General features: G+C 40.8%; 1 protein-coding gene across 1 annotated transcript; it reads right to left on the bottom strand.

Annotated features, from left to right (window-relative positions):
- Positions 1–3015: 3015 nt before the first annotated feature.
- si:zfos-911d5.4 lies at positions 3016–20662 on the bottom strand. The gene is made up of 7 exons (XM_041963077.1): positions 20520–20662; positions 19932–20053; positions 19297–19397; positions 18261–18409; positions 17388–17616; positions 16581–16801; positions 3016–4815 (listed from the first exon to the last, which is right to left on the bottom strand). The coding sequence occupies exons 2-7, from the start codon at positions 20039–20041 to the stop codon at positions 4648–4650; spliced, it is 978 nt and encodes a 325-aa protein (XP_041819011.1). The 5' UTR covers positions 20042–20053; positions 20520–20662; the 3' UTR covers positions 3016–4647.
- Between the last annotated feature and the right edge of the window lie 5701 nt (positions 20663–26363).

Genomic DNA, 26363 nt, shown 5'->3' with positions numbered 1-26363 from the left:
TCTTTTTTTTGTTGCGCGCTGAAGTGTATTAATAACTAAACCTTTGATAGGGTCTTGATGATACTTTTGAGTACGCTACTTAATTTTGAACATCTGCAAGAGGTGGAAAAACATTTAATCTCTTATGAATCCCCCTGCTTTCACGCGCTGAAAGCTTTGATGCTGTTCACTAAAGTAGTGGTCACAGAATAGAGGTTGGTGGGCATTAGAGGGACAGCCTGTCTCCTTTCATCGTCACATTGTAGTAGTCGTATAAAAGCCTGCGAAATGTAGCTTGTAGTTATGTTTTCACCACAATTGCACTTTATCCTGCTGTAAAATGCATTAAAAGATTTTTCACTTTACATCAGCGCATTTCTTTTCCTCATAAGCACTCTTAACCTTCTGGTACATCAGCTTTATATGAATACTGCGGCCGGGAAAGGTCTTGGGGAAATATCTGCAATTTGCTTTTTCAGGTGTAATTCAGTTATTTACATGTTCACAGCAGTTTATACAGCTGTGACTATGCCGTGTGCCAGCAGTTCCCAACCTGTTCTGCTTGCGACCCCTTCATGAAGCCACGTCTGCTGGTGAGCCCCTGCTGCAGGTTGCACATCCATGAGTTGTGAGCATTAGGGGGTTATTTTCCCTTCTCAGTGTGTTTAATCTGAAACACGTAAAGAAGCCTGAATGGTCAAAACTGCAAAGCACTCTGCAGGAAAAAGAAAAAGGAGAAGTTTGGGGTCACTCATGTTTGGTCTCAAAGTTGAGGAGAATGTCAACAGTTTCTTTATAAAGTAGTCAGAGTGAAAACTGTTGACAGCAGGGGTCTTTGGATTATCCAGGGTAACCTGTGACACTGTTTCTGGAAAGGTCGTAGCTGTTGACTTTTTAGGCATAGCTGCATGGCTGTATGGATGGTAACGTGGTCCACCACTTTGGCTCAGGTTGAGATATTTTAGTAACTTTTGGATGGATGGTGCACAAACAATGTACCCTACCCCCTGGATTGCCATGCCAGTCCACTGCTTTGTTTTATGGCCAAAATACCTGCAAAACAAATGTCATTCCCATCAGCCTCATTGTGCTGATCGCAACTGCTAGCATGCTAATCTTCTCAGCTAATTTGGAGAGAACACCTGCTAAACATCAGCACGTTGGCATTGTCATTGTGAGCATGTGAGCGTGCCGACATTAGCATTTAGCTCAAAGCACCAATGTGTGTGAAATACAGCACAGCGACTAGCGTGGCTGCAGACTTTTAGCCTGGTTTAAATGTGCTGCTTTTGTCAATGCTGTGAAAACATTATGTTCACCTCCACTGTACTGAGGTGAAGGCAAAAATCTGAGAGCTGGATGTCTCAAAAACCAGGACAAATAAAACTGCAGGGCTGGACACCAGGTTTCAGTGAGAAAATTAGCTTTTTAAGAAAAGCCCCGACTCTTGAAGCTGCAATAAAGTCTTGAAGCTGAGATTACAGCTGGACACAAAGTGACGTCCAGAACTGTTCACTGCTAAATATCAATACGCCGGCAGTTTCAGCGCATTTGATGTTCACATTGTGTTTATGTAGGGACGCAATCAGAGTCGAGAGTCATTCCTGTTTCACCACTTACAGTGAACACAGCGTTTCCGATGGGGTTACACTGTCAGTGCAACACAATCTCATCTCTAGGGCCCTTTACAGATGAAACAGGCAGCATCTCAGAAAATGTTACAGTTAAAAAGAGCGTTTTGACCTTGGCCCGATCAGAACCTTTGAGCCAGTCAAGTTGAACAGTAGATGTGAGGGGTCACGTAATGTGGTCAAAGCTGTTTGCCGAGTTTGTTCGGCGCTTAAATTCGGCTGTCAAACTGCATCTGCGCTCAGGCAGGTGAAAGGAGAAACAGGTCTGTCCTCGAGTGCTGACCCATGAATACAGCACGGTGGTGCAGGATTTCCTAGCTCCATGAAGGGTCAAACCAGTCACCTGACCTGACAACCCTGGGGACCGTGCTGAATGGGAAGAGGTCAAAGTTGGACACATGGTCTTGCTGCAGGGTCAAGACTTTTAGTTCTTCCCCTCCAGGACGTACCGGCTCACCAAGTCTGTCGAAACATGGAACTTACTCAGAATATCTGTATGTTGCATGATGTAAATGTAAGTTTACTGGAAAACAACTACATATTTACAGCTGATTCTATTGTGCTATAGATTCACCATAACTCGATTTCCATATGAACAGAACCCTCATTGATTCAGTTTCCAGAGGAATTGCAGCCTGGATCAGTTTACCTTGTTACCTTGTCCCACTATGTTCTGGTCTGATCTCCATGTCCATTTCCGCTCAGTTTCCCCTCCCTCTCGCCACCGCGCTGCCCAACAGAGCTCGCATTGTCCCCGTGGCCAGTCATCCGTTCCTAATATCCAGTCTTTTACCGCGCTGGAGACGTGCTACATGCTTTCAAAGGGCAGAGTGAGCTGTTGATGGATGCCCTCCATCTCCCAAACCAAACTCTGGAGAAACCTTGTGGCCTAACAGTGACAGATGACTTTGAATATTACAGATCATTTACAACGTGTAGAGCTAGAGGAGGCAATCGGGTGAAAGGAAGTCGAGAAGCCACCTTATCAAATCATCAAATCTTTTTATTAGGAGAGCAGATAGTACAAAGACATGTAAACATAAAAACTCCTGATGATACAACCACGATTTCATGAAAACAGTTGGGACACTGTGTAAAACATGAATAATCATCCGCTTCATTGATTTTTGTAAATATCTGCTTTATCTGAATTTGATGCAGCAACACATTTCAAACAAGTTGGGACAAGAGCAACAAAAGCTCCAAAAACACCTGTTTGGAGCATTCCACAGGTAAACAGGTTGATTGGTAACAGGTGATAGTATCATGATTGGGTATGAATGGGGCCTCCTGGAAAGGCTCAATTGTTCACAAGCGAGGATGGAGCGAGGTTCACCACTTTGTGAATACATGATTGTATAAAAGAGATTACTGCATGGGCTCAGGAACACTTTGTAAAGCTGTTGTTGGTAAACAGTTTGTTTGCAAATGATTTTATTCTGTTTTTATTTATGTTGCACATAGTGCCCCAAGTTTTTTGGAATCTGGGTTTTACTATGACTAAAAACAAAACACACCAATGAATAAAACCACCATGCTGAAATCAATCAACTGAGGAGTATGGTTAACAATCATGCTTCTTAAGTTGGCTTGATGCTGAAAGTGCTTTGAGTGTTTAAAAACAAAGAAAATATGAACACAATAGTCATATTATTGTATAATGAAGCTACAGTACAACCTGCATGCACCCACCACTTATCAAGACATATGATAGTCATTTCCTGAATGTCCTTCTAATCCCAGATCATCTGATACTGTCAGTTTGTCAAGTGTGGAGAAAACCTGAGGACACTCTTTCAGTTAAATATCCAAAGACAACAAATTCATCAAAACACTTTTCAAGCAATGTTGACCAAGATCTGCAAACAGCCTGAGAGTCTAAAAGATGTGCGCCTACAAATGCAAACAACACAGTGCTGTTTGTAGAGCCGCCAATGATCTGACCCTCAGGTAAAACAGTCAAACAGACGTTTGAAAAACGTGAGGAGCTTGAGTACAGTGTAATGATGTTTCAGGTAGAGAGATGCCATGCAAAGAGATAGCATCAACACAGAGAGCTCCTTCTATTGCATTAGCTAAAGGCACTGATATCTTAATGGAAATAACTTCATTTTGGCCACTACCAGGCACAGTAAATACAATTGCTAGCTGTTAGCGCAGCTGTGTAAGCCTGGTAACTGATGGAAAGTGACTCAGACACAGTTATGAATGGTGCTGGTGGCTGCGCCTGTGCACTCTTGAGTATGTTATCATCTCCTCTGTGCGGTGGAGCATATTAATAAAGCACCTTACAGTTACACCATCTAAACAGACCGTAAATCACCCCCCATTAAACCCATACAGGCAGTAACATGCTTGGCCCTCATTGTGCTGGAGGCCACCAGTTTTTAACCGCCACAATTAACACATTAAACACTTCAATCCTGAACTGATGTGACACAATCAGCTAACATAATGATTAATTAATGGCTAGTGTAAAGTGTGGGCCAGCCCTAGAAATTCAAAACAAGAGAAAGTTAATCAGGCTAATTGTCTGAAACCATCTTCATTAACATAATATTGCCATTGAGGATCAGAGAATCAGGAAAATTGGCAAATGAATCTTTCCTCATTTGTTCCTTTCTTTACAAGCCCGATTCCAAAAAAGTTGGGACGGTGTGTGTAAAACACAAAACAGAATGTGATAATTTGCTAATCCTTTTTGACACATACTCAACTGAAAGACAATATATTTAATGTTTAAACTCATTAACATCATTGATTATGATGATGATCTGACACTGACACTTTGTACAACTGTTGCAAATGATTCTGTCTCAGCTTTTTTTGGAATCAGGATTGTACAATAAATGCTCACTTACAGACATTCAATACTTGCGTTAGTGCAACATAAAATACAAACACTGCATAGAAAAAGACACTCAGTAAAAACAGCTAAATTATGCATCGGCGTACTTGTAACTAAGAATGCTTCCTCTCCCTGCAGCGCCACGCAGTGATGGCTATCGTCTTCACCGACTGGTACACTGACACACGGTCACATGCTGAGTGTGATGCTGTGAATGGTGTTCGCTGGGATTTTGGCGTCTGCTTCCTCCCCGCTGATCCTGAACATCACGAAGGTGTTGGAGGGGATGGTAGTGGTGGCGTTCAGGGATTTACCCAGCCAGCCCTGAGATCCACGCTTGTACATTTTGACAGTTAGCTGCAGAGTGGGACAGAGAAGAGTAAACAGGAAATACAGATAATTATTAAAAAAGTGAGAGTGTCTTCAAGTGGCTAAAAAAAAACTAAGTGCTGTTCTTGGATGTTGCTGGGGTCATGACCCTGGCTGGGACCTCCTGACCTCTGGCTACAGATAAGAACACACACCCATGACTTTCACTTTTGACCTCTACGTGCACAAGCTGTTGCCTGGTCTGTGGGCTGAAGAAGCAGTATAAACCCATTGATTCTGGCTTGTTGGAAGAGGAACTGGGTTTAATAATGGGTGATATAAACATTTCTGTCAAATTTGGGGTCCAGGTTGACCAAGAAAGTATAGATTTGATGAGTAATTAAAGGCTAAATTAACTTTGAAACTTAATGTTTTTAATAGCATTTAAATTAGTATATTTCAATTTGCAGCTGGTTCTTCACACTGACATTTTGTCCTTTAAATGAAGTAGACTTAACGGTTATATGTAAGCTAGACAAAACCATTAATTTTTTTTAAACAGAATTTGGCCTGGTTTTTAACCAGATTTCTGCTGCAAGCATCTCTTTTATCTGCAAATGACCAAATCAACACTTTCAGGCAGCAACAATTATATTGAGGTCAAAAATGTGTTTGTGCTCATGCCAATTGGCTAAAAAGGAGCATGGTGGTGGGACTGGCCAATCAGAAAAAGCTGCGTAACTTCCAAACTGATTAACTGGTGATGACAACTGGCAAAAAGGGGGTGTGGCAGTGGGAGTGGCCAACAACAAAAAGACCCAGAACTTCTGGATTCACACACACAGTACACACATGTTGGTGTATGCTAGTATGCTGTCCCAGCTACTGCAAATTCACGCTTGATTCAGGAAAAATCACTCCGTCGATCGTTTAATCAATTGATTTATTCAGCTATACTTTTTCGAGGGTCCATTCCGGTTTCAACATGTGTGTCGTTTTCCAGTTGGCCAAATGTATGACATGATAAAATCAATCAGTTTTCCTTTTATTGGAGGATAATAGTCGCGGGAAGATTCACCCGAGGGACCAATTAGCCATCCACAGAAATAGCCTTCAAAAGATAAAAGATAAAATTTTCCTTTTTCCCCGCAAAAATATTGTGCATCTCTTTTGGAGATGTCCAGCCGGCAGTCTGGAACAGAATAAATATTAAATTAACCTTGTTTTCAGTGTGAGCTTTTTTAATTCCCCTCCACATCTTGAATGGAGTCATACCTCTCTTGATTTTATGTAGGTTGTAGGGCATAATACGCTTTAACACTACATCAAAACTGCCTGTTATGTTTGAGCCTGACAATGGAGGCCTTAACTAGATTTAGACATGCAGGTAATTGAACCACATCCATTTCAAAAAGAATGGCTTGCTGCATCTCTTGTTTGGCTGCATTTACAGGGGATAACAGAATATTACAGTGCCTTTTCACAGTTCCATTTTCTTTCACTTTAGCATTAGGCAATTTTTCAATTATTATTTTTTTTCCATGTTCTTTCATCCCCGGCTCTCCATAATGTCTGGGCCTTTTAGTTAATGGTAGCGACAGTCAGAGCCCAGTATATCGGCCCTTGTCCATTTTGCAGGTCATTGTGGAAGCCCAATAGGCCTTTTATTACGCCGACATCAAAAGGCAGATAAGCATTAGAGGTGGGGAAAATACCCTGCACTAGATATGTTCCCTCTTTCCTTTGTCTGCTATTGAAAGTGATCATTTTAATAGTGAAGAGGTTGGTGAGCTTTGGGGCTGATGGGAAGTGCGACACCCCTGACAGCCTACGAATATGAGCAAGTCGATAACGCAACACGGGCGCACAGCACACCCTCAACACCTGCACACTCTTGCTGCTAACCTAATTATCTGCAACAAAGGCCGCTGCGCTTTCAGACACACATCTTTCCACCATTTACTTACTTATTACTGTGCATTAAAACAGGCAGAGAGAGGGAGAAAAAATGGAACAATTGTGTCTTATATTGCAGCCTTGGCCGAATGCCACATGGCTTGTGTTACAATAGCATCAGACACTTCAGAACGAGTGAGTGTCTATTAATTTGGGATGCATGAAAAGTAGCTTCATGACAGCTGGTGGCAGAGAGGCACATAAACCAACACAAAGACGTCGGAGAGGAATTATTCTAACAAATCATAGCCAAATGTAATAGTCGGTAATCAGCAATTAACTAATTTAATGCAACTAAAGTTGAGTAGTTCGATCTTTGTGAGGAGCAGACACATTACTGGTGGTCAGGAGCAGAAAAACTATTCAATTCATATAGCATGAGGAGCATGAGATGCTACACACACACACACACACACACACACACACACACACACACACACACACACACACACACACACACACACACACACACACACACACACACACACACACACACACACACACACACACACACACACACCTACTGCCTATGTGGGTAGCATCCAAAGAACACTTAGCACCGTCAAGGTTGCACAATACCTCTAGGTGTTATTTTAGTAAGAGAAAACATTCAGAGATCTGCATCTGGATCCAGATGTGCATCAAAATATGCACAGTGATAGACAATCATGCTGACTGGTAGATGGTTTCTTTGGAGAATATCTACATGCTGTCTGAGAATATTACTGTTCAAAAAGCACTTTTAATTTGTTCTGTATCCGGAGCATCATTCAAAAGGCACGCTGCAATCAAAGCAATTTACATCCATGTCTTCCCAGACTCAATTAATTTATGTTGTGAAGACTTTGACTTTAAGTGCATTTTTCGGTGAAATGGCAGTTATCACTATATTGACATAAGAATAATTTCCAGGTACAAACATGCTGTCTTCACATAGAGGCTGTTTTTCCAGAGGAGCACAGAGGACTGAGCCTCATCACATGGTGCAACAACAATCACCTGAAACTCAATATCAGCAGAACCAATGAGCTTGCGCTGGATGTCTGGATGGATGTTGCTGCAAAGAAGCTACAGATTGTAAAACGTGGATGTTTCACACACATCTTGAACCCTTCAGCACAGAAGATCTCTACAGGCAGCACAGTTTGAAGGTGGACGCCCAAGATTAGCGCCAAGTCAGTATCTGAGCAAATATGAAATATGGTCACAGTCTGCCTTTTGATCCTGTCATCTTATCATGTTATCCTTTCAGACATTTGTGTGAAATTTGGTCATAATTAGTGTAAGAATTCTTGAGTTACGGCCAAAAACGTGTTTTGTGAGGTCATAAACGGAGACCTTTCTCTACCAAACTTGAATCAGTTCATGCTTGAGTCCAAGTGAATGTTTGTGCCATCAAGTTCCTGCCGTTCCTGAGAACATAATGCCTCTGGCCACAGCTATCGCCAGTGTGGAGGTATAATAAAAGAGGCATTTACCAAACAGAAAAGCAACAAAGAAACACTGAAATCTGAAATCAAAAGCACCAAAATGGGTTTGATGAACTGCTGCACTGACGTTTTGCCCCCACAGGAAGGAAGTTCGCTGCCATCTTTGGCACGAACTCAAAGCGGGGAGCTCCGTGCGGTCTAGACAACCTGCCTGCCAGGTGTTGTTCAGCAGAGGTGGTGTGTCAGGTACAGGAACTGTCACCACATGTTACCCCCTCAGCCACTTGAGGCAAGTGTCTGGAGCTGAAGACGATACTGACTCCAAATTACAGCAGAAGAACAAAGAGTAAAGGAGCTGCTGACATTAAAAAAACAATGTTCAATCTGCATCCTGCACTAGAGATGAAATGCAGCACGTCACAGCTGCACAACCGACAAGATCAGCAGTCACTTAAAATAATGTCTCACTTGTGTTGTCCACAACTGTGTGAGAATCATTACTATTTCGAGCACAGAGAGGCCTGAATGTGGGTGTATAACACTTCACAGCAAGGACGGGACCCTTGGGGCGAAGGTTGGGTGTCACACAAAGGGCTGAGAGCTCAGCTAACGGTGTCTACCCCCGATCCGCCTCTCACTTTCTGTGTCGGGGCAGTCCTGTGAATGACATCACTCCTCACATTTCAACGAGACAAACTCCCGTCGTCTTATTTACCGTCTGCTAATAGTCATAAATCCTGCCTCTGGTTCACTGTTCACCTTTTACCCTCTTAAACTCAAGACGACAGCTCATCATCTCCTTACAAATAGCTGGCGGCGATCTCACCGGCTTCCTTATCCTCTACCTGTGGGGATGTTTACGGCACAGATTCTCAGCCAGTTTGCTGTAATGACCAATAAGAAGTCCAAAATGACTTATAAAACTAATAAAACTCCATAATGGGCTTTGCATTGTGGCTACACAATGTAGATCGTCTCATACTTTAAGTAAATATGTGATTATTTGGGATTGAAGTTCTGACAGGTGAATAATGTGAGGATCTGTGTAATTGGGTAGGGACGTGTCACCACCTGCATGTATTGCCATTCACAAAGTTCAGATTCTTCCCCTGATAAAGTCAAAGAATCCCAGCGGGGTATCAGTCAGCGGGGGCTGTTACCTGGAGCCATGGGTGCAGTGTTTCAGGTGAACTCTGAGTGAGCGTAACGCCACACCAGCTTCAGACGACGGGCTCTTTGTTCCACGCCGTGTCCCACCAGACGCAGAAGGGGAGGAACACCGAGCAACACACCTCCGACGCACCAAACATCTTTGTCGTGGAGCCAAATGTGATGGAATCGGACCAAAAGTGGTTCGCTGTCATTTCGGCTGGATTTAACGAGGCAATTAGGTAAACACTGTGCGGTTTGGCTCACTGGGTGAATAAATCAACAACCTGCTGAGCAGAGGTGTAAATCGCTCAGCACTTCCATGAAGTTTAATTCTCCAAATTAGGGATGCACGTTTGTATATGCATCAAATAGATACGCAATAATGTGAAACAGACAGCAGAATTATGCTTTTCACATTCTTGAATAAGTTGCAAAAATGTCAAGTTTCATTTTTCTACACTAAATATTAGGAAATGAAACCAAACACCGATGACATTTTCCATTAAACAGGGCTGTCAAACGGAAAAAGTGCCTTTTAACAGATCATGAAATTCAATATCTTTTATAGGGAATATAAAGATAAATCGGCCTTTTACCACCCACTGTGCCAAAGTGTGGGCACTAGCACTATGCAGTACTTAAACAGCCTGCATATACCATGAAAAGTTACATAAGTATGAACATGTAAAGTATGCATTAATAGATTAGATTCTAGTCTTTTTAGAAACTGTGGAACAGAGTGTCGTTACAATAATCCAGGTACAACAGAGCACAGTGTACTTCTACAAGAAACCTAAAAAATGAGGGGCCAACAGTGAAATAAATCCTTAAAAAAGCGAATGTTTGCTTATCTTAGCCTGAACATTTCAATCAGCAGTATTACTGACCGCTGTGACAGTAGCAGCAGTAGTTGTAGTAGCACTGACATTAGCAGTGTTAGTGCTAACATTAATATTTTACCAGGGGCAGCAGTGTTTCACATAGATTATCACTAAAACCAGAGCAATTTAGTTTGATTGAATTTTCGCAGATCAACGCACTGAATTTGCATAATTTCTAACTGATGCATCAATGCAAAGAACGAATCTTTGCACAACTACCTGCGGAAATGAGGAGAGGCTGTTTAATTATCACATAGTCTGTGGATTCTTTTTAAATTAACTGATTGTTTAGTGAATAAAACAAGGAGACATCTTCAAATTGCTTGTTTTGACCAACCAAGAGTTCAAAACCAACGGGTATAAATTAAATTTAGAATGAAATAAGCCACAAAAAAGGAGAATATCCTTGTGTTTGACAATGCAACCAGTGAATGTTTGAATGATAAATACTTTGTTGTTATATTCTTGTTATTGCCGAATAATTTTCTGTTCACCATTTACTTGCTTCAAGAAGAGAGTACACGAGTCCCCAGAATGGTATCAGTCCAACAGCATCATAAGCAAACATCGTAAGTGAACTGCTGTGTGCTCCAGATGTGGACCATCCATTAAGATGCCTAAACTCTTGTTCGGTGACATTACCGTCTACGTCAATAACTACATTTGTCTACAGTCTCGCACGCAAAAGATGGCTGGTTAAGTTCTGAATAGCTACATCTCTGCTTCCAACCAACCTGCCTTAGCTAACAGGAAGCCATTAGACTCATGGCAATAACCATTTACATCCATTCACCCAGCTCTGACTTTATTTCCATCCACATAAGTGCATTTTCTGCGAGAGGTTCAAATATGAATCCCCCTCCTTTTTCTCCTCAATGGGTCTGGTCGTCTGGCTGACTTGAGAGGGCACAATCTATGACTGATTTAATTTGCTCTTTACAAACATCTCTAACAGCATTACCCCCAGAGCATACACTGACTGCCCCCATCTGACTCCATTAACTCCCAAATCAGGTTTAAAGACCATATTGATGCCGTCCGTTATTAAGGGTGATTATCAAAACAACAGACAATGGGCCAAAGTGTCTGTTAACTAGTTTACCCATAATTTCACATAACTGTAACAGATGGCCGGGCTGTCAATTACATACTGTATCTGCTGCGCACAGTGGCCGCACACTGTCTGGATATGCAGCGCATTATCCCTCACATTAAAAGAGCGATAGTCTGCTCACAGGTGGTCAGAGGAAATGGACTGAGAGCACACAAAATAAACTACAATATTACAGTGAGGAGCTGCCAATAACCAGCTGGTGTTTTTCCCCAGTCGCTGAGGGTTTTGCTGAATAAAAAAAGTCACATTTAAAAAATCCTAATGTTGCCATTCAGTCCACTTCACCACCTTTATTCTCCTCAATTAACGAGAATGGCTTTTGAAACTGTAATTAAGTGTCTCTGCTCCACTCGGCCTCTTCATTATTCATGAATCCCTATTGATCATATCTCACTACCTATACTGCTGGGATCACTGTAATATCCTGAATCCCAACAACAAATAGCTGAGCTCAGTGAGATAAAATTAACATCTTGGCCAGTGGCCCAAGAAAAGTTCCTGTTAGATACTAAATCCAGCATTGGATGCCAAATTAGATGACGTCAGAGAATCATTGATAGGAAAAGTCTTGTGTGAAGCCTTTAAGGTCTTATTAAAAATGCCATTTCAAAAGTCTGGGCCACAATTCAAAATCATCATTTATTGAGTTTCAGTGGAGCCGTATTGCTATATGATCGTATCATTACGGTCGCAACTAACAGCTATTCTCATTACTGATTAATGTGCCCATTATTGTCTTTATTAATCAATTTCTCTATAAAAATGTCAGAAAACAGTGAAAAATGCTGATTACTGTTTCCCAGAGCCCAAAGTGATGTTGTGAAATTGCTTCCATCTAACAGTGGAAAACTCAAAAATAATGCACTTTACTATCATACATGACAAAGAAAAGCATCTAATCTGAACATGAGGACATCTGGCATTTTTGATTTTCAATCTTGAAAAATTTCGGAAAAAGTAATAAATCACATATGAAAGTAGCTGCAGATTCCCTTTCTGTGGATCCACTTGTCATCAGATCGATTCAGCTCCAAATATAATGTTACAGTCTAACAAAAATCTGTTATGTAAGTCAATTATTCCAAACAAAATGTCCCTAAAAACTGTCAAAATTAGACTTTAAAGGCTTTTTTTGCACATTCGATCAGTTTCACCTAATGTAAAGCATCATAGCTGACCACAATTTGATACATTTACATGGGATTTTCTCATACAATTGTGATTATCTTAATATACAGTACATTGATAAATAAAATCTTTATATTAAGGCACACATATTCACCATTACCTTGCTGCTTATCAGCATTAGTCATTATAAAACACTTATTAATGCCTTATTCTTGTTCTTGCTGTTAGGGTTATTGCAGGTTGTGGTTCGGTTATTAACATCATAATTCATTAAACTTTCTTATTATGAAGAAGCAGTAATAAGGAGGTTATTGAGTTAAAACTTTTCATGAATTAATGCATATCCGAGTAGTCTAGCAGTTAAGTCTTTAAGGCATTAACAAGTGCTTTATAATGACTAATAAAGAGCCGATATGAGACTATGCATGCTAATAGGAAGCTAGTTAATGCTGAATATGTGGACCTTGTTGTAAAGTGTTAAACTCTCCTATTAAATATCATAACATGAGTTAGGCCTCTTTTCTGTTTTTTTTGTCTCTTGATATAATGCATGCAGTATACAATATCACTGTATAAGCATACAATATTTATGGGCATCACAGGTAGTACTGTGTGTCTTGCACAAACCACAGCTCATTCCAAATTCAAAGAAATTATTTTGTAATGAATATTAATGGCTTGGAGCTTTATTTTAAACATGTATTCAAATTTACTGAAACCCAATCTCCACCTGTGTTAAGTAGGAATGTGTAAAACATGAACTGTACTGGTTGATGTTTAACTAAATTAACAAAAGAGCTCTTGAAGAGCCCTTTAAAATGACTGGTTTTGCATGCTGGGTGATGAATTTGGAGGAAACACATTGAGTCATCTTCAAATTGACAGATGCAGGATCTCTCCACGGGACTCTTCACACTGGCTTAGTGCTCGAGTGAAAAAATAGATTTTACCAAGTTTAATCACACGCTATTACAAGGCAGCTTTTATCATTGCCTTCCACTGTATAAGTGCTGGTGTCTTCACTAGTTCATTACAGACACTTGTGATTCTGCAGCACTCTTCCCATGTGTAATTGCATGGTTAGCTTTCCTCTGTAGCTTCCTACACACACTCCGGTGCAAATTATTTCCAATTCCAGTTTCCTTTCGAGAGCGACGCTGCAATTACAGAAATCTGAACATCCTGGTAATTTCCCCACAATTTTCATTTTTGTTGAAAAATGCTGTGCAACTAATAGATGTTTCTTTGTGGGAGATTCCTCAGAAAACTTCTCTCTGAAACTTTTGTCTAGTACAGAAATCATCCTTCCAACAAGTTTAGTTGGTGCTGATGAACAGTGAACTCTACAGGACCATAAATTGCGCTCTCTATGAAACAACTTTTAAGTATTCTGTTCTTGCTTTGCGTCTGGTAACCGGAAATACACACCTGTGTTGGTTCATGTGGTCTGCAAACACCTTTTCGCAAGTACACAGGCTTTCAGAGAAATTATTGCCAAGTACTGCCATGTTCATTTAGATTTAGTTTTATACAATGCACATAAGATTCTTCCATACTTATTAAAAATTATTTACAGAGAATAGTAATGTGTGCATGCATATATTTTGCTCAAATGGACGAATGCTGTTTTTCTCTATATAAAAGGAGACCAAAAAGCCACAGTGGCTGCCAATATCATCTATTTAGGCAGCAGAATTTGCAGGCTTTGTAAATGGCCAGCTCCTGGCCTTTTGTGTGCCTCCATTCATTATCACCACAAAGCGGTTGATGTCTCCCCTCTGCGTCTTTTCTGTGCTAAGCACCAGGCGCACCAGCCTGTCCATTACAGGCCTGTGACGCGTGCAGCCTGGGAGATGGCCAAACAGAGAGGAATGTCAGCGTGGAGTTAAATTAACAAGCTGCATCTGTGTGGAATCTGTAGCCAGTCAGAGAGAAGAGATGTATCTCCGGTAACCGAGGTCTGATTATTTGTTAGCCAAGATGTTGTCAGTGAATTTGCAGCCTTTCGCCCGGTGGCTTTGCTTCTATTAATCAGCTGACAGGCTGCTGTAGTCAAGTTACGGTCGAAAGAACTCGATTGTTGTTTCTCAGCTATGCAATTAGTAGACACTCTATATGCTGAACGTGAGTAAGGAGAGGGTTTTTTTAAAACCAAGGGGCCCCGTTTCTGCTCCTCCTGAATATACTTGTTATATAAACTGGTACAAAAACCTCATGAAACAGTCAAGTTTAAGAATAGGAGATGACATGAAGATGAACAACATAAGTAACCTGCACTTGAAATAATGACATGAATAGATCTTTAGCTCTTTCTCAGTCTCCCTAACACACTCGCACACACACCCACACTGTAATTACCCCTCAATCCATACAAATTGAATGAAGCCAGAACCGTGGTCTAAGAATATAGACCATAATTAATAAATTACAGCCACTCTACTCAATCATTCTCCACTTTGGGGACATGCAGACATCCCATTCTCTGCAGAGTAATTGACTGAGCCCACAGAAAACACACCTAGCGCCTCCACGGTGGCTTTGTGGATGCATCTGGTGCCACTTCTTACAACCAAGCAGATGCCTGAGTGAAACCGCGGGTCATATCGCAGATCGTCTACCCTGTGTGTTTACAAGTAACAAATCAAAAGCATGCATTATTTCTGGGCTCTGAAAATACGCCTGGGGGAGCTATCACATTTCTTTGCCACCCCCCAAGCTTCCCCTCGCAGCTGCTGCACACGAGCAAAGATCTTTTTTTAAAAAAAAAAGACAGAGTGGGTGACACAGTCAAGTCCAAAGGAGCAAAATCTTAAAATCTTTTACTTAAGTTTATTGCACAAATCCAACAGTAAAATATCCTTTTCCTGGTGGTTACTGGAGCTGAATCTTGTGGATTGTGGATCTAAAGGGAAACAAACTGTCTATTGTATTTCAACCTCAGCAGAATATTTACCATACAGTCTCCATGTTGCATTTCTTTTTGAAATATGGGCCTCCATTTACAAATATTTCTTTGAAAATAATATATTTTGTCATCACCGTGTGTGTCCCCTTGGGCTAGAAAAGGGCCCGCTGGAGACTGTCTAATGATTGTTGGGTCATGTATCAAATACACAGCAGCTGGAGGCAAGAGGGGAGAGAACATACAGTCTGGTTGTTTGGGGGGTGGGCAAACTAAAGCCTGAGTGAAGTCTGTAAGGAAAGCCATGAGTGTTTGGGTGCTGTGGCTGGGTGTGAAATCTGTAATGGATGCTGACCAGGGGTCACACTTGCTGGACCTTGAGAGCTCTGACCTCTGTCTGTCTAATATTTACTTAATTTAACTTTGTGTAAATATCATAATCACTCTTATTTTCATTGCCACAGTGACAGATACGGTTTTCTTTTCACCTGGAGAGGCTACATGCAACTAATTAGCCAAATCCATTCATTACCTTCGAATAAAATAAACAATAATAATCCAGAACATCGCCCGATGTGACAATAATACGCTCAATTGAGGCTTTTCAGACGGTGCAGTTGCCTTGATTCAGTGAAGTGAGCTAATGAGCACCTTGCAGGCAGACAGAATGCCTGACCTCAATAAAAAACTGAAGCGTTAAGGCAGTAATTAACACGAGGAGTGTTCATGGAAATGATCTTAGAGAGCACACTAGAGTGGCGGAAGCCGAACAGGTTTTTTAAAAAAAGCCTTGTTTTGCTTTTTCTCGATTGGGAAATAAAGATTTCTTAAATAAGTAGCTGCTTTACTTCTAAATAAATGTAATTAGCTGGACTCAGCTTGGTAATTATAAATCATCTTTCTGTGATGTGGTGAAAAAACTGTGAAACCTGACATTTTCTTTAACTGACTGCCAAAATTGTGTTGGAATCATTTAATCTCACGTGTATACAGTAATATTCTGACATTTCTTACGTAAATATGTCCCTAATTGTTTTAAAATAACTGTAAAATTGCTGTCATGCTCTGCGGTCTTCAGCCTAAATCAAACCTGTGTTCTTCCAGTTCCTAGAAGATGGGACTGATTAAAAACTGGGTGAGAGTCATAACGCACTACTGCCACCTGCTGGTCTTCTGGTTCACTTCACCCTCATTTCCTGACAGTCCCTCTAGTCCTGGTAGCTCATCAGAGTCGGTGCAAGTGGACTGACCTGAGGAACGTGTCCCAGCAGGGCCCACAGCGAATCAGCTGACAGGGTCTTGACTCTGGTAAACTCCAGCGTGTCTGTGTCCTGTCGGTTGAGAGCGATGTATTGGCAGCCCTGGTAGTCTCCTTTCAGCTGCTCGCCACAGTGCAGCCGCACCAGATCCCACGTCCCCACCCTCCTCAGGACCTCCCGCACTGACTCCATCTGCCTGTACGACAGATGACCTGCAGGACAAAAACAACAACAAGTTGACCTGGTAGCATTCCTGTCACGCGCCTGTTTAATTAATGATATTGTACAGTGGAATAGGTCAAGTTGTTGAGTCCAAAGAGTCTTACTATCATAAAACAACTGAAAAAATCTTCAACGGCGGTGAGATTATGATTATGTCAAGGATTTTCTTTTAGGATTTTATGTCTTTTTTAGAGTCAGGGATCACAGGAATTGAGGAGGGAGAGAGATGGGATGCAACAGAGGTCCCTTGTAAAACTCAAACCAAACACATTTCGATTCATGATTAGCGTCTTGCTTCCAAAAGTTATCAGCAACAACTGCACTGCACTGCACTAGAACTTGCACTTAAAAACAGCTGGATTAGTACTGAAAACAGGCTGAATTAACAAGAATCAAGTGTCAAGTTTTCTACATGTTAGTGCAGCAGTCTGTCTCCTTCTGTCTGTTTTTTAAAAAAGCTGAAACTGCAGCAGCACATGTTTTCGGACTCACACACAGACAAAACCTACATGCAAAAATCAGAGCATCAGTTGAATCCTTCTAGCGTGGACGCATATATTTTGAGGACCCACTCACCAGAGAGCCAGGAGGGAGTCAGTGCATCTGATATCCAGGCCATGTAGCCCTCCCTGAACGACCTGAGGAAGTCGTCTATCTGGCTGTGGGAGACCAGCTCCCTCCTCTTCCTCAGCTCCTCATCCAGCTCGCAGTCTGGAGAGAGGAAGATAACCCTGGGGAAGAAGAGGCTCTGGCGCACAGACACTCCACTCCTCTTCAAGTGGCCACATAAGTTAGCCGTCTTGGTCTAGAGGGGAAGAATTTGGGGATGCAAGTAATGATTATTTTCATTATTGATTTGTCTCTCAATTAGTTTCGGATTAATCATTTAGTCTGTAAAATGATTGAAAATGAAACGAAGCCTGAGTATCCACTTTCCAATTTCTAAAAAGCATCCATTTAAAGAAATTATCAACTCTAAATTGGCACAGCCGGTCGGGCTCTATCTGCTTTGTGTAGATTAATGAAGTTAATACGACCGACTCAAGCAGGACTATTTAAATACTGGCGTGTGTGTTTGCCGTCAGACTCCGGTCCAAATCGAGCATCTATAGAGATGGAAATGAATGACTCCTACAGACCCAGGCACATAAGGTGACAGCTGTGTTTAGGCACCTGCCTGCTTTCACCCCCCCGCTCATGAACACAATTATGGCCTTTCAAATGGAGAGCAACCACTTGGGAAGTTTAGGAAGCCCTGCTGCAGTGTTTGAAATTTCCATTTAAATTGTTATGGTGACTCAGAATCTCTTAACCCCGCCGCAGCTTGGATGAAAACAACTGATTGGACCTTGGACACGAGTGTGCCAGACAGTTTGACATTTAGGTTTTCATGACGGCATTTCAACATTTCAGCTAAATGTGTGTTTTGTTTTTTTTTGTTTTTTTTACCATGATAGCTTTGAGGGGATCTTCAAGCTGCTCAATGCAGGTATTGGTAAAGTTTTGGTCCTCTTCTTTCACCTGCACATGCCAGTTTTGGTTGTGAGCGGACACTGTTCCTCTCCAGGGTTTCACATCTATGCAGAAGATCCCCTGGCCTTAGGGAAAAAAAAAAAAAAACGTGACTCAAAGTGAAGATTTACAAACTCAGAACTGTATTGTCACACCACATATACTGTAAATTTATTATTTCCTGGATGGGAATTAGCACTGGACAGTATTAACCAGCTCAAATATAGTGATATTTTATATGCACAAAGAAATTCAGTATATTATGTCACAATTAGCGCTTTTGGAACACCACCACCACAGTAAGAAAACCCCAAGTGAAAATATAAAATTAATGATGGCTGAAATTCCTTTAGCTGCTTCAGTTGCTTCAGCTGCTTGCTGGCTCACTGTTGTAGCTTACTGGGGCGATTGCATAAAACCCCGTTAAGTGGCAACACCTGTGCTTTTCCAACTATGACATGACGCTACTATTAAAAAAAGGCCTGTTAGAATGCGTCACTGCTCACCTACATGTAACACAGCCTTAAAGATCTGGAAAAAGAAATACATTTAAAGGTTGAGTGAGGAGGATTTTTGTGACATCCACCTTCCCCTGCGATGGCTGCTAAAATGCGAAAAATGCATAGGCGCCCTGTAAAGCCAGTGTTTGATCTGTCTGCTCTAGGCTACCGCTCAAACATGGTGGTGCAACAAGCTGGACTCCGTGGAAGAGGACACACTCCAACTGTAGGCATAAAAAGCTCATTCTGAGGTAACAAAAAATATTCTTATTTTCAGGTGATTATACACTAATGAAAACATAATTATGAGGATTATCTTCCACTTATGCTAAAAGATACCCCTAAATCCTAAACACTGGTCCTTTAAGATAAACCAAAATTCAGTTAATATTGAATCCTATGATATGATATTAGCATTATATTGATTTACTGCCCAGCTCCATCATGAAATGCCATTTGTTCTCGATACCAACCTGTGAGGATAACAATGTTGATGTCAACTTTGGTGGCCTGAAACTGGTCGGGGACACGCAGGTTGCTGTAAAGATCTTCCTTTCTCAGCCCGGTGAGTTTCCTACAGTGACAATGCATAGAAAAAAAGAAAATATTAGCTTCGATTTTGTACGCAAGAACAATCCATGCATCAAATGTAAAAGTTAAAGCTGTATTGATTGATGTGATTTTGGCCTCTTGGGGGCAGCAGAACAAGCTGCAAATGCCGCATTGACATACTATCATCTAATAAAGTGAGGATAGTGAACATAATGTGAGTCCAGCAGACACAAAGCAACTTTACCATTCAATTGGAGTTATGTTTCTGTCCGATATTCACGCTCTGTTTTAGCCTCCACCAACCCCTGAGGGAAATGTCCTGCTCCTTAGCTAATAAACGCTCTACTCTGTTACCTGCTAAACTTGTCTGTCCACTGCAGGTTAATCATAGCTTTTTGTCAGTGAAAACAGATTGACCAGAGCAAAACTGTGAAATTTAAAAACTCTGGGCTGAAAGACGCTAAAACACCCCCGCAGAGCTAAGGGGAACCGACGAGTTGGGTGGTGTCATTATAAAATATAAAATGTTGAGTTTTATGGTTTTCACAACACGCACCTGACATGTTGTAAAAAGTCAGGCAGTGCTGGTGTCTGACGTGGGCTCTGGCCTTGAACACTTTCTGAAGCTTTGGAGCTGAGGTGAAACAGGCTTCCAAGCTGAGGCATTCTAGTCTTTATCTGAAAAAAAGCACATAAACAGGCAGACAGTTTGTTTACGAGACAACATAAACAGTGAGATAATGCAGCTGAAGGCAACAATTTGTCCAGATACTATGTTTGGCTTCCCTCAGTTACATGCTGCTGTTAAAATGACACAAACATGGTGTTCAAACTACACCAAACATTGTTGTTCCAGCCAAGTCCAGCATGTCTGTGCGCTAGTTTAGCTCAATCCAACACTATTTTACATCTGAATCAAACCTGTAGCTGAACAAATCCGACTGGAAACACTATTTCCACTCCTTCCCTATCGTTGCCATGCTGAAAAAGCATCCTGGAAGCATGCTAGCTGCTACATGCGGGCTTCACAGCGTTGTTGACGCCACTTGAACCTGAACTTCAAGACCCTGCGAGGGGAACAAAGAGCGACGGCAGCGCCGCGCGCGCGCCACTCGCACGAGCTCGAAAACAAAACAGTACGTACTGATGAGGTCTCGCGCCGTTTAAAGAGCCTTTCAAGAGGAGAAATGAGGGAATTCAGCGCGACATTTTCCCGGCGTTAATGTCTCTCTTCAAACGCTGAGCAATGTAACTCTATCCAGGAAAGCTGTTTCACAATTCGACCGCTACCCCCCCTCCTCTTCCTCCTCCTTTCCAGCAGCGCTTCCAACGTTCCTGGAAGAAGTAAACAGCGAACCACGTGCACCACCTGCAGCATCATATTTCGCCCATGGACACTTGACGTAACGATACGTCAGTCAGTCCTGCAGTGTTTACATGCTGCGTTTTGGGAAAAGTTATCATTAGTCTCAGGACAGCAACATTATGCTTTACCCACAATTTCTCTATGTTTGAAACTCTGAGTTGGCAGGGATATGATTTTTATTGCAGACTTACAAAATGATGAAGCTGAATGAAGCTTTCAAAGAATATCGGACTCCTGGTGGAATCCTTCAGCTGATGAGTTGTGGCAACTGGAACCTTTGTTAACACAATTAATATTATAAGTCACAAAGGCTACTAATAAACACAAAGGAATTATTTCTTTAGCTAAAGGGGAAAAAGTTCATGGGGGAAATGTATATATATTGTATAACTCGCCAAATTTCCGAAGTACTTTGAGTCTAGAATTTGAAAAAAGTTTGATTTTATTGGCTACATTTTAAGTTGTTATTTTATGTTTTTTTTTATTGCATTATATTCATCCTGTGTCCTGTTGCCATGTTGCATATACCCTCACCTCACTACTCAATACCCTCAATAGGACATTGAGAGTGGAGTCATGTTTTGTTATCCTTATTTAATGATGACACCTAAATGGTTTGTGTTTATGTCTTCAGTACATGTAAACAAGTATTTGCAGTAGAATTTATGCAAAGTACTCCCTATGATGTGTTGCTGTCTGATGAAAATCTTGTATCTCCAGCTGAGAAAACAGTAACATTGCCAGTTGCCACTGAACAACTGTGGATGAAGATCATATGATATGATCAAAAGCTCCAAAACATCTACTAAATGGACTGTGGTGAGATATTTCTTAACTTTCACTGGGCAAGAAAAAATACTAAAATACCCCAAATGCTTTTTTTTTTCCAGAGCTAATAAAAAGCTGACAGTTAGAGAAAGTTACTCATGTGCATGTTAAGTCATCATCTGCAAAGTAACTCAGGAATTGTAATGGAGTAAAAACTACATTATGAAGAAAATGCTCCCAAAATATTAGCCAATATGCTCATACCAATACCTTAATTTGTATTTATACTGGAGTAAACTTTTAATAGTCAACCATAGTGGGAAGTGCATTCAATATACCGGTTCATCCAGGCTTGTTTGTGCGGCAATAGAGCAAGGTTAGCATAATTCCTTGTTGCGATAAAATAGCTTTTTTTTTCTTGTGTTCAACACCATCATATCTCAAGGGTTTTATCACAGTATGCAGGTGCATAAATGGTGATTTTGTGTTTGAAAAGAAGTTTTCTATTTTGCTTCTGGAGCATTTTTGTTATTTGATTGCGTATCCTGATTTGTAACAGTCCACTTTATCAATAATTGTTGGTTTGGGATTTCTGTTTAACATGAATCATCATGGAATTTAAAATGTTTCACACAAAATACTGCAGTATAACACTAGACTACTATAATCTTTCTATATCTGATCAATATGTTCCTCCTTGGATTGGTAATGAAAAGTAGAGAAGTGATCATATTTTTCAGCCTGGCCTTAAAAGAGAAATACAGAATAATTCAAAGAACTATATAGCTGGTTTAGCAGTGAGTTATGGATTTACAGTATGTATAATCCACTTTATTCTAACATATATGATTAAATTCCTGATATAGCTGCACAGGACGAGGGTGAATTAAGGAATAAAATTATTATTCATGATTATAGGTGACGCTTTAGAGTACAGAGCAGACTTATTACAATAATGTAGAGAGGTTTATCCAGGAGTTGGCTGAAAATAACAAGATTTCACAGCATATGGGAGGACACTGATGAAACATATATTGTAGATAGTCTACTAAGAATTTGCTGGCACATCCAACAAGATTCTCACATCCTGCATGAGCCTACAGAGAGGATATTACAAAACTGATGAAGAATATTTAATTCAGCAGTAAATACACAGTGAATATCTCAATGTGGTGATAAACAATATCCGGATAGCACCAAATACTATGAAAGAACTTAATATAAAGAACAGATAGCCAAATCAGCTCATATGGGCTCAATGGAAGCCAATAAACAGAGGCACTCTGCCTCTCCTGACCTTCACTTCTGGTTGAGATCGGGGCGATAAAGCAGGCGCAACCTCAATAAAACCCATACAATGGAGTAAAATAAATAGATATTAAATTAAAGCAGAGGCAATACTGGCTGAACTGCCGCAGGAATTCGAGAACAAAAGCTTCTTTGTGGAGTTTAATATTGTCCACAATCACCGCCTCATGATACATTTCCAATCATTTCCATCTCTTGCCTTGACGTATCAACACATATAATCATCTTGTATTGGAACTTGCAAATGACTCGTGTGTGTGAGCAGCCACGCTTATATATTAAATGCGCCTCATGCTCCTAGTTTGGCCTTTTCGGTCGGAGTTAATATCAAAATCCTAATCTGTCTCATCTCTGACTGTCCACCGAGGAGGTGGAGTTTGTGGTGTCAAACATTGTCATGAGCGTACGTTTGTCTTGCACAAACTTTACCCCGGCTATATTTTATGTCCCTTTATGCATCAGGCTCAGCAAATACTCACAGTGAATCAAATGAATTAACAACTGCTTGTCATTATATACGCTGCTGCTGAAATGTCCACGTTGTTGTCTTCGGCCTTTTGTCACATGGTGAAATACAGGCCCTCTTCAGGTCCACTGCCTGCTTCAAGTGGTTCCTGAAGTCTTGCTACCTTTGTCAGTGTTAATGTCATTTTCACCTAATGCACCTGAAGAGCTCTGCTGTGTGTGTGAGGAGTTGCTGAGCGCTTTCAGGTCCCCTCTAAAGTGTAGTTAGGCATCAGAGTTCATTATGGGGGGGCTTAGCTATTATTGTATAGAGGGCTATGTGACCTTAGTAGAAAGAAACGAGCATAATCTGGAGAATGATAGCGGTGTGAATTTCATGGATTTGTCAGAACCTGAATAGACTGTCATGTACAAGCAGATGAAATTCAGTTTCTAGTACTGTAAAAAAAAAAAAAAAGATCAATTTTCTCCATATTTCCATTTTCAATCTTTCAAATCAAATATCTCATTTGCAGAAGTAATGGCTACATGACGATCCGCTCACTAATTTTTGCTCATTTCCCTTGAATTATTAATATGAGAGATTCTCCATATGCTCTCTGAGCATTCTTGTCCATTCATTCCAGAGAGAATTAGCATTTTACAGTGAAGAGTATAAAGAGCTTAACTGCCCCAATCAAACCAGGTGATTTAAATCCTGTCTAATCAAGATGTTTAATAGGGGTTGCAGCTGGATGACCTGAAGTAAATGGTCTGAAAATGTTCCGGGGTCTCAATCACCTGTATAATTAGGACCATTTCAGCTGAAAGAGCCTGGGTGCTGAAAAGAGGTTCCAAAATAAGACTGTACAAATGAGGTGAAATAACCCTTTTAGAGGGTGGTTTTTTTTTTTGCTAAATTGTTGAATGCAAAATGACTAACAAAACAGACATCTAACAATCCCACTGATATAATAAACCCAGTTAAACCTGAGCTCGAAAACGAAGCCTGAAAGTGTGAAACACAGTTTTTGGTATCGACCCTGGAGAGGCTTCTTTGTGACTGGTCTGCCTCGGTAATTAGTTATGCCATATGAAGAGGTAATTTGTATGCTAAAGTTTAATTGTTCAATTATCACTGGATGTGAGAGGAGGCCTTGATGCCATTTCATCAGGTTTGAAAATAGTGTTGAACCCCTCGTGCCACATATTCTAATAGTTGGCAATTACAGAGAGAGCCCTCTAACTAAGTTGATGCAGGCTGGCCCTGCTGAAAGGCCTTTGCTACCTGCCTGGTGCAGTCGGCAGCGGTGAAGAGTTGCTCCATTCAGCCCGCAGAGCTCAACCAGCCGGGCTCAAACTGTAGAAAAGGACAAATAGCTGCTGACAGACAGCATAAACACCAACCTTGTAAGTACTGAGGAGGACAACATGCTAAAACAACATTATTACAAAGTAAACAAGATAAGTTGAGCATTCACTGTTATTGGGAAGTGCCTATAAAGACTCTCTCGTTTGCTCACGCTAGATAACAAAAGGAGAGATGAGTTCACATGATGATCATCAGCTTTTTTCATGATTGGCTGTTTGCATTGCCTTCATTGGTTGGGTTGGTGAGGTTTAAGCAAAAGACGCATATACTGGCTCATGTAAGAATATAGTGTACGACGGGTCATCCCTTCACAGCATTTGTAAATTCATGCTCCTCAGATATATAAGACTCATTAGATGAACCAATAAAGCAACACAAATGATAAAGAAATTATAATACTTTCAAAGAGAGACACCATTTGCCTTCTAGGTATTCTGTGGGACACTAAATTGCATTTAATCAATATGTTGCATGTAATAGACTCTATGGGAAGCGAGCAAACAGGAAAGAAAAGCACGTCTCTGTCCGTGATGCTCCTCTTCTGGGAGTTTGGGAGGTATATAATACTGACATTTATCATGTAATTACAGCTGATTATGGGCCATTTCGTGCCTTTCAGGGGCCCAGATGGGAATCCAGGAGACAAAAAGGGGCCCCTTCACTCTCACACAGCAGCTTTTCAAGATTCTCATTAGCGCTCTGAATTGAACCACATGTGTCTGATTTGTAATTAGCTCTGATAGAACAAGAGGTGACAAGATGTCTTTGATGGAGAAAAGGTGTTTTCTGTTAAAGGCCAACAGCAATAACAACACAGGGAGGTTTTTATATACAGATATGGACAGGACTGAGAGTTTGTTTATTTTTTACTTAACTTTTTTAATTTTCTCCTCCTTTCAGCTTACAGGAGGAGATCAAAAAGCCATGTGATCATGACTAATAAATAATAGAGAGTTACAGCCAGGCAAGTCGAAATGTACTACATGTTAAAAAACCCTGTAAGTCTACACATTAGCAATTAAATAACTGCCATGAACAATATTATTAAACAATGCCTGATTTGGGGGCACATAGAGCAGCTCAGCTGTGAGTGAGGACACTAAAAAGTGATGATATGTCAGTCCACTGTCGCCAACTCATTTTAGAAAGCAATATGATGACCTCATTAGCGCTGCACCTCCTCCTCCTGCACCTTACTTAAGCACAAGGTTGGTCAACGTGGCTTTTACAGCCCCCCAAAAAATACAAAATGTCAAAATTATCATCTGAGATCAGCTTGAAAGAAATTCTTGAATCACCTGGTTACAGATTCACCAAGGAAGTCACGCTTTCAGTCCTTTATTGTTTGTCCCGTTCAAAAAGTAGTTCAATTAGCTCCATGCCAGCAAGCTCCAGCAGTAAAATGCAGCTCACACATTCCTGCATCAGTACTAACAACCTCATAATGTCGCTTATAATGAGGCACAGATGCCATTTTTCCTTTTGAGACTCATATATTTTGCTGATTATTCTATCTATGTGGATTTTGAGCAAAGGACTTTTACTTGTATTTCTATATTGTTGTACTGGTGCTTTTATTCAAGTGGAAAAGCTCAGATCCACATTTCTACACATTTTCTGTCTGGTAGTTGGAGTTTGCAGCCTTAACAAAGATAAATGTGTTTTCTAGTCAACCAGCAGCTTCTGGGCCTGAGAGTTATATAATGCTCTTTCATTTAGGTGATGAAATA

This window comes from Chelmon rostratus, chromosome 21 (assembly GCF_017976325.1).
Source record: "Chelmon rostratus isolate fCheRos1 chromosome 21, fCheRos1.pri, whole genome shotgun sequence".
Lineage (NCBI taxonomy): Eukaryota > Metazoa > Chordata > Actinopteri > Chaetodontiformes > Chaetodontidae > Chelmon > Chelmon rostratus.
This window is presented reverse-complemented; position numbering and strand designations above follow the sequence as displayed.